This window comes from Drosophila nasuta, chromosome 4, assembly GCF_023558535.2.
Source record: "Drosophila nasuta strain 15112-1781.00 chromosome 4, ASM2355853v1, whole genome shotgun sequence".
NCBI lineage: Eukaryota > Metazoa > Arthropoda > Insecta > Diptera > Drosophilidae > Drosophila > Drosophila nasuta.
In genome coordinates this window covers 1,762,861-1,775,680 of record NC_083458.1, presented here as the reverse complement: position 1 = coordinate 1,775,680, position 12,820 = coordinate 1,762,861, and the positions used below count along the sequence as shown (strand labels likewise).

The following is a 12,820-nucleotide window of genomic DNA, read 5'->3' as shown; positions in this document are numbered from 1 at the left end:
GTTAATTCTGTTGCATAATTGGATATTGTCAATACTTTCTGTAATACTTTTTATTTAATTTTTGATATAAGAAATATTTTTGAAATATGAAATACTCTGCGAAAAACTCATCCATCCATCAATATCAAGATTAAGCTTGATCAAATGCTCCCCCTGTATCAAGGTCATCTGACACTTGCGCCAATTGAGTTTTCACCTCAAAAAACCCGCCCCACACCCTTTTTTAAGCTTTGGCAAGTTCAATAAAGTTCAGGGAAACGACGTGCTTTTATTTGAATAAATATTTATAAAATTAGGGTTTACCCTAAGCTAGCTTAGCTAGGTCTTGTTCTGATCTTGGTGGCATAGGCTGGTGCGCTTTACTTTTGCTGAATTGACAAATTGTCAGTTGGTTTATATATTCGCTTGACAGTATAAACCTTGACTAGTAGATGTTTATGCCACTCGTTTGTGTTTTGTAAATTGATTAGTTAATTTTCCCACAAGTAAATTAATAATTTCCTAATTATTTATTTAGATAAAATCTTTCCAGAAATATGTAAGATATATTAAGTGCCTTTAAGTTGACTGGTTGTGTTGTTTAATAATATTGAGCTGTTGTCGATTTTCTCGAATGTCTGGATGTGGTCTTTAGCATGCTTGAGACTGATATTAAATTGTTGATTCTGATTATTTGGATTATTATTAGAAATTTTGTAGATTAGGCTGTTTTGTATAAAAGCGAAATCTTTTTGATCTGGATTCCCCTGCGAACAATTTCCATGCTGATCCTATTCAATTCACTGTTCTATTTTTAAAATAAAGGATTATTAAAGGAAATGTTAATGTGTTTAAGAGGTAACTTCTTAAATCGCTTGTGATGTGTCAAGAGTTCTTTTTTTTGTAGGCGTATTAGAAATATAATCTAATTAATAATTTCCCTAATCCATTAATGAGAAATTCATCGGTATAAAGCATTTCTTTGTCAAAGAATGGACGGATTCGTCACAATTGTACACATTCTCATGATTGGACCATTTCCGATATACATAGGTTAATTCATTATTATTGAAAATATTTTTATAAATACGGAGAAATGGGACAGAAAGTTCCCTTTTCATGAATTTTGGAATTTTATATTCGAACTTCTAATCATTTTTTTTTCTTCCTCCCTTTACAGCTGCTGTGTGTCTTTTATCATTTACTTTCTTTTTTAAATCATTCTGTTTTGATTGTCTAGAATTTGGTTTGCCAAATATCTGATTTTATACCCGCTACCCATAGAGTAAAAGGGTATTTTACCTTTGTCCGTTCACAATAGATAGAGATATAATTATTTTTCGACAGAATTTGTTGTTTGTACGTATTCAAGTTTGTTTCAAATTTTTGCCATGCCCACTTCCACCCCCGCAAACCAAGCTTAATTATACCCGCTAGCCATAGGGTAGAAGGGTATTATAACTTTGTGCCGGCAGGAAACAGGTAGAAGGAAGCATCTCCAGCCTTATAAAGTATATATATATATTCAAAATGGGTAGCGGGTACCTCACAGTCGAGCACACTCGACTGTAGCTTTCTCACTTGTTTTCAGTTGATTTTTTTCTATTGCCTTTGCTACGCTTCTTCTTCCTGTTTGAATTCGTTTACTTTTTAACCCCTAAACAGCTGTTCGCGGGTTGCAGTTTTGGTGTAAACTCTTGCGTCATTGAAAGAGATAGATAAGAGTATCAATTAATTAATAACAATCAGAATATTAAATTGCACCGAAGGTTATCAGTGCTACTAATAGGAAGAATTTAACTTTGGATTGCTAAAAGAATAATGTTATGAGTTATTGGTGGACTGCTTTATTGGCGAGATATTGGTGACGGTTTTAAATGTATGTATGTGAACGGTCTTGCGGCCTATTTGAGTTGAATATAATTTCTATTAGATCCGGTGTTAATTGATATTTTCAGTATTTCTCCGCTTCTCACTTGTCATTCAAAACATGGCAATATTATTCTAAAACATTGAGGTAAGTACATATAGTCCTAATGCGTTTCCCACTATTGTCGATGAGTTCCACATATTCGTGAAGTGTTTCATCGTAATCTGCTTGTTCTTCGTGCTCGGTTACATTCTTTTCATACTGGCTCATTGGTGGTAATGGTTCTTGTATATACGTTATATAATAATAATTATACATTATAAAATACTAAGACTAGTTTAATACTCGTGGATCTATATATATATATTTTTTTTTTGGGATTAAATGCGTGTCATTTAGTGTATTGCAATGATTCATTTTCCATTTGCTTGTGTCAATTCTGGTTTGCGTTTACCTAAAATCCCACCCCTTGTTTTGGTTTTTTCTTTTGTGTGTTCTCTTACGCTTGTAGCGTAACGAATTTCCCTCTAAACAACTCTCTTTCGCCTCTCTCTTAGTTGAAATTATTTTCGTTAGTAGCGTTCTCACTACTAGTAATTATTTTTATTTTAAATTTTTGTTGTTCGAATATTGTACAGTTGTGACAGTGCGCTCCTTTTGCATTTATATTACAAATAGCCAAACGCGTATTGCTTCTAAAGTGAGAAGTTTACAGTGAGTAGTTTACTTGTGTATGACTGAGGCTCCAAAATCAAAAATTTTAATTTCAATTCGCATGACTTTGCCTTCGCCTGACCCATCCGCTGGTCTTGCAGCCAATTTTATTTGCTACGCCGGTAGCAATACTGCTTCAGAGGTTACCATTAAGGCCAAAGTTATTTCAGATTCGTGCCCACTGTTTTCACTAGAAGTAAAGACAACCCAAATCTCATAAAAAATGCCTTCCCCCCTAACTTTCATGGATTACATAGAAAAATTAGTTTTTTCTTCTTATTTCTAATTGTGTATGTACTGTGTATATAAGATTGGGAACTTTTGTCACCAATGTACACAATTTACAAGCCTGCGGTGGATTCTGAGATTTCATCGGTACACTTACCTTTAAGGAAACCCGAAAACATTTAGTTTATTAGCGTTTAATGAATTAATCTCACTTGTTCGTATATTCCGATCTATCTTTCCACCAGGGAAATCTGGATTATTATCCGATAGGGCCACATTATTTTTTTTACTGTTTTATATTTTGAATCTTCTCTTACGAGACTAACAAAATGTGTTTAAATCTTAAAAATACTAGAGTATTTTAACAGTTTCTTAAACTGTATTTATGGTAGGCGGTCCTAGTAATTGTCGCTGGATGGGACGGTCGTTATGACGAAGGCGGGAACGGCTGCATACTAATGTTAGTGCTCTAGCGAGGTGATTTGGATGGTTCGACAGCTTTTGATGTAGTAATTTTCCATGTGTTGTGCTATTTCATCTCGGTCGGGAAGTATATTCAAGTCTCTCTGAATGTTTTCACTCCGAACGTACCACGGTGCCCCGGTGATAGTTCTCAGGATCTTTGCTTGGGCTCTCTGCACGATCTCTACGTTGCTGTTGCTGGCGCTCCCCTACAACTGAGAGCCATAAGTCCAGAATGGTTTCAAAACGGAGTTGTAGAGCAGGACCTTGTAATCCAGACTAAGGGGGGAGCGGGAGTTTATAAGCCAATGCAGACTGTTTGCCTTCAGCCTTAGGTGAGTTCGTTTAGCTTCAATGTGCGTGCGCCAGCTGAGCCGTCTGTCGAGATGTACGCCAAGATACGTTGCAACATCTGATTGGGGAAGCACGGTGTTGTTTAGTTTAAGGTTGGGGCAATGCTGCCTTGAGGAACACCAGCTTCGATATAAAGTTCAGCTGACATGACGGTATTGCATCTCAGTACAAATATCCTGTAGTAAAGATATGACTTCATGCGTTTATGCGTGTTTATGCGAGCTATTAGGGAGCATTATTTTGATTTTGTGCATTAGGCCGTCAAGCCATACTCTGTCGAAAAATACCGCAGTGCAGTACTCCCTATTCTCGAATGCTGTTCGAATTTCTGATGTTATGCGGTTCACCTGTTCGATAGTTCCATGTTTTTGTGAGGACGAATAACCTCCTGTTCCGTTTCTCCATTCGTCGTCCTGTGCTGTCCTATGCTGTCCTGTTCCATGTGTCATTGACAATGTAAAGATGCTACTATAATAATCATTTGTTCTTTTTGTTTCATTCCTAGAAGTATGTCATACCATGGAGCCGCCGACCAGAGCCGCCCCGCACCAACTCCTCCGGAAGTGTCAGCGGTTCCTCAGGCTGACAGCGGAGAAACGGTTGAGAGCAGTACTGATTAACAAGTACTGCTCTAACTGTCGGGCTCACCAACACTCCGGGCAATCCTGCCGCAGCGCGGGAAGCTGCAGGGTGTGTCAGAAGGACCACCACACGCTCATGCACTTGAAGGAGGCACGCAGCACTCGCCCCAGTCGTCAGCGTCGACGCGACGGCCGACCGGAACCGAATCAGTCTTCAGCTCCAGCACGGTCTCGATCCCGCTCGCCGTCTCCCCATCGACCGGCCTCACCTCCGCCCGAGGGGGCTTTCCCGACGTCGCTCACATCCTTGTTGCAGGGTAAGGCTGTGAGCATCCTTCCGATCGACACCGGATGTAAAACGTTCGAGATGAGAGCACTGATCGACCCGTGCACTGCGACCAGCCGCATCAGCGCATCATTGGCAATGGCCTATCGGCTATCCGTCACCCGCGTTGGTACGGAGGGCGTCTGCACGGCGATCATCCCCTCGCGGACATCCAATTTCCGTCGAAAGGTGTTGGTGGATTCTCAACTCTGCCGCCGCACCCCCCTCCGACCTGTCGATGGCGATAAAACCGTTTGCAACTCATTGCAATGGGGGAAGGATGTTGATGCCAGATGACTGCAGGTGCGACCACTCAGACCAGCTGACAGTGTGGTCGCGATCGAGTGTTATCGATAGCGACAAAAGCTAGTATGCTGTGCGCAGCTATACTGATCTAGGTTTCCTCTCGTGATGGTCACCCTGCATACTTTAGTGCTTTTTCCTTTTTTTACCATATGTTCTCCACCTACTTTCGTTGTGCGCTACAAGTGTTTTTTCAAGTGAGAAAATAAAAACGTGCTGATGTGAAGTTTTACAAAGTAAAAATATAAAAGTGCAAGTGTTTACATTTATTTGGAAGACGCCCCTCCCACACAACTGGGATATATTAAATGGGCAGCATTCCGTCGGCAACCAGGACCCCAGACCTGTAGAGTCCGAGCTGCTTAAAGCAATTGTCGCTTAAGTGAGAGATTTGTCAGCGATGATCTCGGTAGTATGTGCAGGGCCTGCTAGCATGGGTTAAGAGGAACCAGATTAATTTTTTTTTTAGCAAGAACAACAGCCTGCAGTTAGATGCTAAATCATTGAAATAACAACCAGCTTGTAAATTTGCAATTCGTTTATTTTTTTTCGATTTTCGATATTTCAGATTTATTGTAATCTATTTTTGGTTCAATTAATCGCAATAATATTATATGAAAATAGCAGAAAATAAATCATGGCCAACTAAAATGTGAAACTTATGCAGTGAAGATTTTAAGTGAGGATGCCAGCATAAGTGCCACAGATCGAACGACAGTTTGATTGGACCGCTATAGAATTTTCGTAGAATGGTCAATTGTCAATTAATGTACATAGCAATTAATGTACATAGAATACATCATACAATAAAATGTAAAAATTACATTTCGCCTAAATGTTACTATTATTTAAATATTAGCAAAACATTTTTGTTTTTATCTCTATAAATAATAGGTGATCTTCGTATTATTGTCAGTCCAAATGTAATTGAGGTTGTAGTTATAATCACTAATGAAGGATAGAGAATATCTGTATCGTTGGTTACATTTTGATAATTGATTTTTGATATTTAATTTTGTTTCAAATTTAGATGAGATATGTTTAGTAAATAATGAGCAGTCTAAATAGTTGCATGTGCTTTAGGTATCAGGGCTCTGCACATTAAGCGAAAATGCACACAGGCTTTCACCCTTCGTAGCCATTGCCTTCGTCTGATATTGGCCAACATCATCTAATGTGCATTTGATGATTGTAAACGTATAACGATTGTTGTCCTTGGTGAATGAGTATCTCGAATGCGACTCATCAATAGGCTTGCCATCTTTCATCCAAGACAGATTGGACAGATCGCTGTCGAGCTCACATTCAAAATTAGCTTTCTCTCCTTCCGTTAAAGAAACAGAAATAGGAAATTTAATAAAAGTTGGCGACTTCGGTTCGTCACCAGGTACGACGACATTTATGGTACATGTGCTGAAAGTTTCTCCAGCATCGTTAAACGCCTCACATGTGTAAGTACCACCATCCTCTGGAAATATTTCTGCGATCTGCAAGCGATAGATATTTGCCTCATTCGTGTATTGGAAATCCTTGCTGGGTTTGATTTCCTTATTATTATGCAGCCATACTACGTCAAAATGTTTGGCGCCAATAATACGACAAGCCAGAGTAACTGCATCTCCATCTTTAACAAATCTTGATTCCAAATGGCTTACAATTTTGGGTTGTTTATCGCTTCCAACCGGTACCTTACGGTTGCTCGACACTTTGTCCAAAACTGAAAATGTCCACGAAAAGTAATCTTATTAATAATAATGATAAACTCAAAAAAGGAAAGGTGCTGCTATCTATGACGATCTATATATAGGGACAGTTCCCGATGTACAGAGCTGCTCCTTTAATTAACATAAACAAGTATTGAAAATTGGTTTTATCTTGAATAAAACAAGTGTTCTACTACTTATAACTCGGATTAAGTCGTGTAAAAGTACATTTAGTGATGTAGGAAATAAGTAACACTTATGTATAGATATATTTGGGTCGAGTTATTTAATATACTACTAATGTTTGGAAGCTGGAAAAAAATTTCGATTGATAATTGATTTCATTCTGCTTGATACACACGTCTTCTATCGAAATTATGATTAATTACAAAAATTAATTTTTTTTTTAAAAAACAATGCAAATTAATAGTATGTTCATTCATTATTTATATAATAAATTATTCATTGTTTATATAATAAATGAAAGTTCATAAATTGTTGTCTTATTTATGTACATATTAATTTTGGATTTTTTAACTTTCTACTTCTTGTATATTGTGTGATTTATGTTAATAACATTATTATTATTTAATAACAATCACTTACGTTTAACGCTTAGTTTGCATTTGGTTTCGACAGCACTGATTGAATTTGTTGCAGTGCATGTGAAAATGCCTTCATCTTCCGGAAAAATTTCATGAATGGTAAGAGTGGCAATACCATTCTTATACTTTAAGTCCATTATTTCCGAGGAAGATATAGTCTTGCCGTTCTTGGACCATGTGATTTGTGGTTCTGGATCGCCTTTTTACATGGCAACTTAATACTAATTCATCGCCATCGTGTACAGTCAAATCAAAAAGAGGCTTTGTAAACTCCGGCTTGCACATTAACGAGTCATCCGGAGGAACTTTTTTAATATAGAAGAATATAGAATATAGATCCATAAATTAATTTAAAGTATGTTAAAAAAAGTGCTGCTGATGTCGGGACTTAATGTCTTTGGTATTTTATACACGAAGATATATTTTCCACATAATATCGATATACCACATATATCCTTCAGTGTAATTTAGTATTTTTTCGGTTTATTATTTTTGTATATCAGTCCGTCAAAAGCTCAAAAGCTAAAATTTGTAAAAAATGCACAATGTTAGTTTAGGCATGACTAGCGGATTATTTTAGATTACAAAATTATTGTTTATTTGAAAAGAGTGATCGAAAAAGTACATATTCTTTCACATTTCTTCAGTCGCAGATATAAATAATAAAAAATAAAGGAAGTGAAGTCTCCATCTTTCCCATCACAAGCCAAAAATCGATTAGAAAAATTAGTATTTTGCTGATAGGAGAGTTTAAGACTTCGCCAACTTTTTCTTCTGGTATGTCTTTGATGGTCTTCATATCTAACTTTTTTTTTATATACACACACTTTTCCTGATACACATTTTGAACTCACTTGTCTTGCAAAGTTATGTCTTGCATTGCACTATTTCGATTAGTGACTATACTTACGTATTAGCTCTTTGGTGGCACTTCGAGATCTAGATGGGCTGCCTGGCGCTTGTAAGGAATTGGCTGCATATTTCTTCTTACTTGAAATGCTATTCTGAGTTGTTGAGGAACTACTGTTTGTGCTGATGACACTCTGTTATTTATGAAATAATCGAATCATTTACATATTTGTTTTATCTTTACAAAAAACCAACCTTGCCATTAGAAGTTAAGCTGGTTCTCGCCGTCTGCGCATTACTGGTTGATGATGTAAATTGACGGTTTGTGATAATTGGTGCTGGGGATGGCTTGATGGGCTGTTCAATGTACTTACGATCTGTGGAAATAATCAATATTTCAGTGAGATATGTATGATTTGGTAATATTAATATTTGGTAAAGTACATAGAAATTGTGTAACCATTCAATTTGATGGAAAAAGGATAAAGATAAGATGCACATATAATTATTGCGAATTTAATCAATTATATCCACAAGGAATATTGAATACATGTTATTAATATTAATTTTGTATTTTTGTACAAAGAACAAACTAATATGTAAGCTTTGCTAAAATGGGTGTTGAGGTTGCACCGATAAGAAATATCGACATTTATTTTTGTTTTTATACTTTTTACAAGTTTGATATAACTGATTAGTTTACCCTGTATGCTATTTCTACACAACGGTTTTAATATTTGAAATCAATAGGGCTGTAATTTTTCAAATTCCTAAATTCTTACCATCCCTCATAATGAATGACAAATGTTGTTGTATGAAATGTTTACACATAATTTAAGGTCTTTGATTGGTTTTATTAACTTTATTCTAATTCCAAAAAAGTTTTGTTTTTTGTAGCAAATACCTACTATATTGCAAAAACAAAATTAAAAGTCAAGGTAAGTCCTAAATTAAGTAAAGTCTTCTCAATAAAATACTGTGCCAGTCAGGACGAAAAGCTTTATATTTAAATTAATTATGTAATTATGAAATTTGGTAAATATTTGTTTTCAGTAAAATGTGATATCTGAAATTTAATCAAGTACATATTCTACATGCATATCTGAAAACTAATAACATCTATAAGTAGTTTCATGCTGTATTTGTATTTAATAATAAAAATTCCAGAAATATAAATTACCTCCTGAGTATAGAAAATTGTGAGCAAGTTCAGCCTGCTCAGGCGTTACCCATTCTCCTATGAATAGTTCGTATTGAATAAAAATAATAGATAAATATATATAGTCATAATCTCATTTTTTAAAATTTAAATTTAATAGATGGGAGTAGTTTCATGCACATTACTTTTTTCAACTTCATTCAAATTGAGATGGTATATGTATTAGCATTTGCGAGAAATATCTCATGTTAAAACATATAACCTCCTTAATTTTTAGTGCGCAATTAGAACTTATGTATAAATATTAATGCAGAAGTCAGCAACCTTTAATCAGTAATAGTATAATTTTTATGAACCATTAGAAATCAGTTTATGCTAAATAATAAGCTACATTTTGAAATAATTAAATGCGTAAGCTCTAACCATATAATACATACATAGATACTTCATGTCTTGAAGCAAAAACATATCATTCGCATCCCCATTATTGCGACCCCAGAAGATCCGAACGCTGCGATTAAAACCGCAGAGTCTCTTTGGCTCATTTCGAAATTCGAAGTTCTATCGCAGCGCGCAGCGTGTCACACAATCAGTTCATTCGTAGATCGAATGCGGAACGATGAGCACGAGCGTATTTTTTGCGCTGTCTATGTATCTACAATACATGCTCGCCAATCTATATTGGTACGTGTATGCATGTGAAGTTTTGCAACGTGCAGTTGCATCGCAAGTCTCGACGATGAAGACGACAGCAATTGGTCGAGTCTTAGATGTTTGCAGTTAAATGGCGCCTGAATAAGGTCTGCGTTGGCTCTGCTGATAGTTTGCAAGTGGTGTGCGAGTCCGATTCCGGATCGAAAATAAGTACATATACATATTTGGTTTTTAAATTATAATTTTAAATTAATGAAGCCGTAATTCTTTTTTGCACACACTATTTAAAACTCTCATACGACTGAACGTTGCGTGCAGCGTTCGAATTCGGTTCTAATTGCAGCATTCGACGAATGATACGTATTGCTTCAGGAGTTAAAGTATCTATATATGTATGTATTTATGGTTAGTGATACCCTACTTAAACCTTAACTCTAAAACATGAATAATGCGATTCAACCATCTGTTTTTTAGACAAACGGATGTAGAAAGAACAATATCATACATAAAATAAAATCAACGGAAAATTAGCGATTTATTAAACAATTCGACACTGGGTGCATTTAAAAAGTATTTTGGTCTATATACCTTATTTAACATCTTATTTATTAGTTGACTATATTTATTTGTGTTTTTTATTATATTAAAGAACTCGTTTTGGAAAGATCAATGTGGTGAATTTGATCAGTTCGGCTATTTTCTCTAAACCTTTCCTCTATTTTTTTGCATTTGAAAGAATGGCAAACAATTTCAAATAATTGTGAGCTAAAAAATTTAAAAATGCAATAATCAGCTGATTACCGAAATATTCGCCACACTACCTCGACATATTAAAAACCATTGTCGAATTTTTCAGAAATTTTCTATAATAGAAAATGTTGACAACAAAATCACTAAAAAATGTATGGACACCAGATAAAATAGCATTCATTACCTAGCACTTATTATTGAAACAGCCGATACGATATAGCATTAAAATTACGCTTGTTATTCGAGTTTTGTCAATTTGCGAGGGCGAAAGTGAGCGTGGACAAATTTAAAATAAACTTTATCTACGTGCAAACATAACAAGTGCTATAGTCTCTGCGGTCTAGCTGTTTATACAGACGGACATGGCTACATCGTCTGGGCTGTTGATGCTGATCAAGAATATATATACCTTATAGGGTCGGAGAAGCCTCCTTCTACCTGTTGGATACATTTCCTGCCGGCACAAAGTTATAATACCCTTCTACCCTATGGGTTGCGGGTATACAAAAATGTGGATAAAGATGTAACACTATGAAAACGCTATGGAGTTGCTCGGAAAAAAACGATTTTACGCATCTGGGAACTGCGCTCAAGACGAAAAACAATTCATGTAGCTATTATAATGTATGTTATATATAATAGCACGGCTCATTGGAAAACTGTTGTCTGTTAATTTAATATTAATTAATTGTTAATAAATAACAAAAAAAAATCTGCAAAGTACACAATTGAATTTATCCAGTTATAACGTACATACGGAATATGTAGCAGGACTCCAACAGTTTTTTTTTTATAAATATCAATAATCAGTATCGGGTATTAAAGTACCTCTTCTGTGATACCGTTTATATTTTTCTAAAATACTAAAAACACATTCAAAATAATACCTTCGATTGGAACATTTGGTTAAGCAGCACTATTAAGCGATATTAATGATTTATTACCCAAAAATATTGAAAACTTTTGATTAAGTGCAACATCTTACGAAAAGAATCTTCAAATTAACAATTAATTTACTAAATAATATTAATAAGAGTGTAGAATAAAAAACTTCCATATATTAACATCTAACAACTAAAAATTAAAAAACGGATTAGTCGTCTTACCTTCAACTATAACAACACACTCAGTTTCGTCAGTCCCATGGCAATTAGTTGCTTTGCAACTATATTTGCCGGAGTCCGAAGGCTTGCAATCAATTATTTCCATTGTGACAACACCATCTGAATGGGTCATGGCGTACTCGTATTTACTTAATTCACGCCCATCCTTATACCATTTGACGGTAGGAACTGGTTTACCACTGAGGCAACAAAGAAGCTTACATGTGTCACGAGCTTGCATTACGCGTGGACGTAAAAGGAATGTAAAACTGGGTGCCGACTCGGATTCTTCCTGCCAGAATGTGTAAGGCAATGGTTCACGGCGACGAACCGGCGTCGATTCAATTCGATATCTGGGCTGTTCTTTTGGCAGGGGATGGACATTGAGGAAAACGACTTCCTCGCGTGAGCCATAATGATTTTCGGCTCTAATGATATATTCCCCTCGGTCCTCGAGTTTAACTCGATTTATGATAAAGTAATAATCATCACCAGCATATCTTTTCATAAATTTAACGCTCTGCCGCAACTCAATATTGTTGTGCGACCACGTTAATGTAGGGGTAGCAATTGCAATGCATCGGCAATAAAACTTAACGCTTTGACCCTCATAACAAAATTGAGAAGATGGTCGAATGACAAATCGTGGAGCAGCTTGTCTTCGATCAAAGACCGCTTCGTGTATCTTGTATTTCTCCATGAGTAATTTGCGCAATGATGAATATTCGGATAATCGTCCAATTGGCAGTAAGTATTTTTCGAAATCGGCATATTTTTGTCTTAGTCTCTCTCGATATGCGAGGTAACGATCGCGTGCAATTTTTTGTTTTAATTCACTATGATCTCCCGTCAGCCAGGGATGCAACAGGCATTCGTGCGCGGTCATTCGTTTCTCTTTGTTGGCAAGAAGAAGTTTCCTTATAAAATCTTTGCCCTCTTCGGAAATATGTTTGAATGCTTCCTTATCAAAGTCCCAATCACATGCCTTCACATTTTTCAGTGTTTGCACATCATTATCTCCAGCAAATGGAGAAAGTCCACTTAATCTGTATTAAAAAAGCAAAAGTGGTGAATTTAAATACTTGACCGCCTTTAGAGGGTCTCAGTTTTTTGCATCCTTAGACTGCAAACTTATACTTAAATAATAGATTTTTAATCCAATTATGGTTAAAAGCGGTACC

At 35.9% G+C, this 12,820-nt stretch overlaps 2 protein-coding genes across 5 annotated transcripts in view; one reads left to right on the top strand and one right to left on the bottom strand.

The window, feature by feature from the left end:
• The first annotated feature begins 1,217 nt into the window (after positions 1 to 1,217).
• Positions 1,218 to 5,070, top strand: LOC132794935 (uncharacterized). 4 transcript variants are annotated; one of them, XM_060805260.1, is made up of 3 exons: positions 1,218 to 1,858; positions 1,938 to 1,996; positions 4,113 to 5,070. In XM_060805260.1, exon 3 carries the CDS (start codon positions 4,127 to 4,129, stop codon positions 4,808 to 4,810), a length of 684 nt encoding a protein of 227 aa, XP_060661243.1. In that variant the 5' UTR covers positions 1,218 to 1,858; positions 1,938 to 1,996; positions 4,113 to 4,126; the 3' UTR covers positions 4,811 to 5,070. The 4 variants fall into 4 exon arrangements, with proteins under 4 accessions (XP_060661243.1, XP_060661245.1, XP_060661246.1 ...); XM_060805262.1 differs by having other exon boundaries at positions 1,218 to 1,996; XM_060805263.1 differs by lacking the exons at positions 1,218 to 1,858; positions 1,938 to 1,996 and adding an exon at positions 2,028 to 2,124.
• A 261-nt stretch (positions 5,071 to 5,331) lies between these two features.
• Positions 5,332 to 12,820, bottom strand: part of LOC132794932 (twitchin) — a 63,314-nt gene continuing 55,825 nt past the window's right edge. The window contains 7 exon segments of the mRNA XM_060805251.1: positions 5,332 to 6,533; positions 7,126 to 7,327; positions 7,329 to 7,429; positions 8,035 to 8,167; positions 8,229 to 8,350; positions 9,154 to 9,210; positions 11,643 to 12,685. Coding sequence (XP_060661234.1) covers positions 5,896 to 6,533; positions 7,126 to 7,327; positions 7,329 to 7,429; positions 8,035 to 8,167; positions 8,229 to 8,350; positions 9,154 to 9,210; positions 11,643 to 12,685 — 2,296 coding nt within the window. The 3' untranslated portion in view covers positions 5,332 to 5,895.

Excerpts from the sequence above, each read along its gene's own strand:
- LOC132794935 (XM_060805260.1), top strand. The coding sequence starts at position 4,127 with ATGGAGCCGCCGACCAGAGCCGCCCCGCACCAACTCCTCCGGAAGTGT.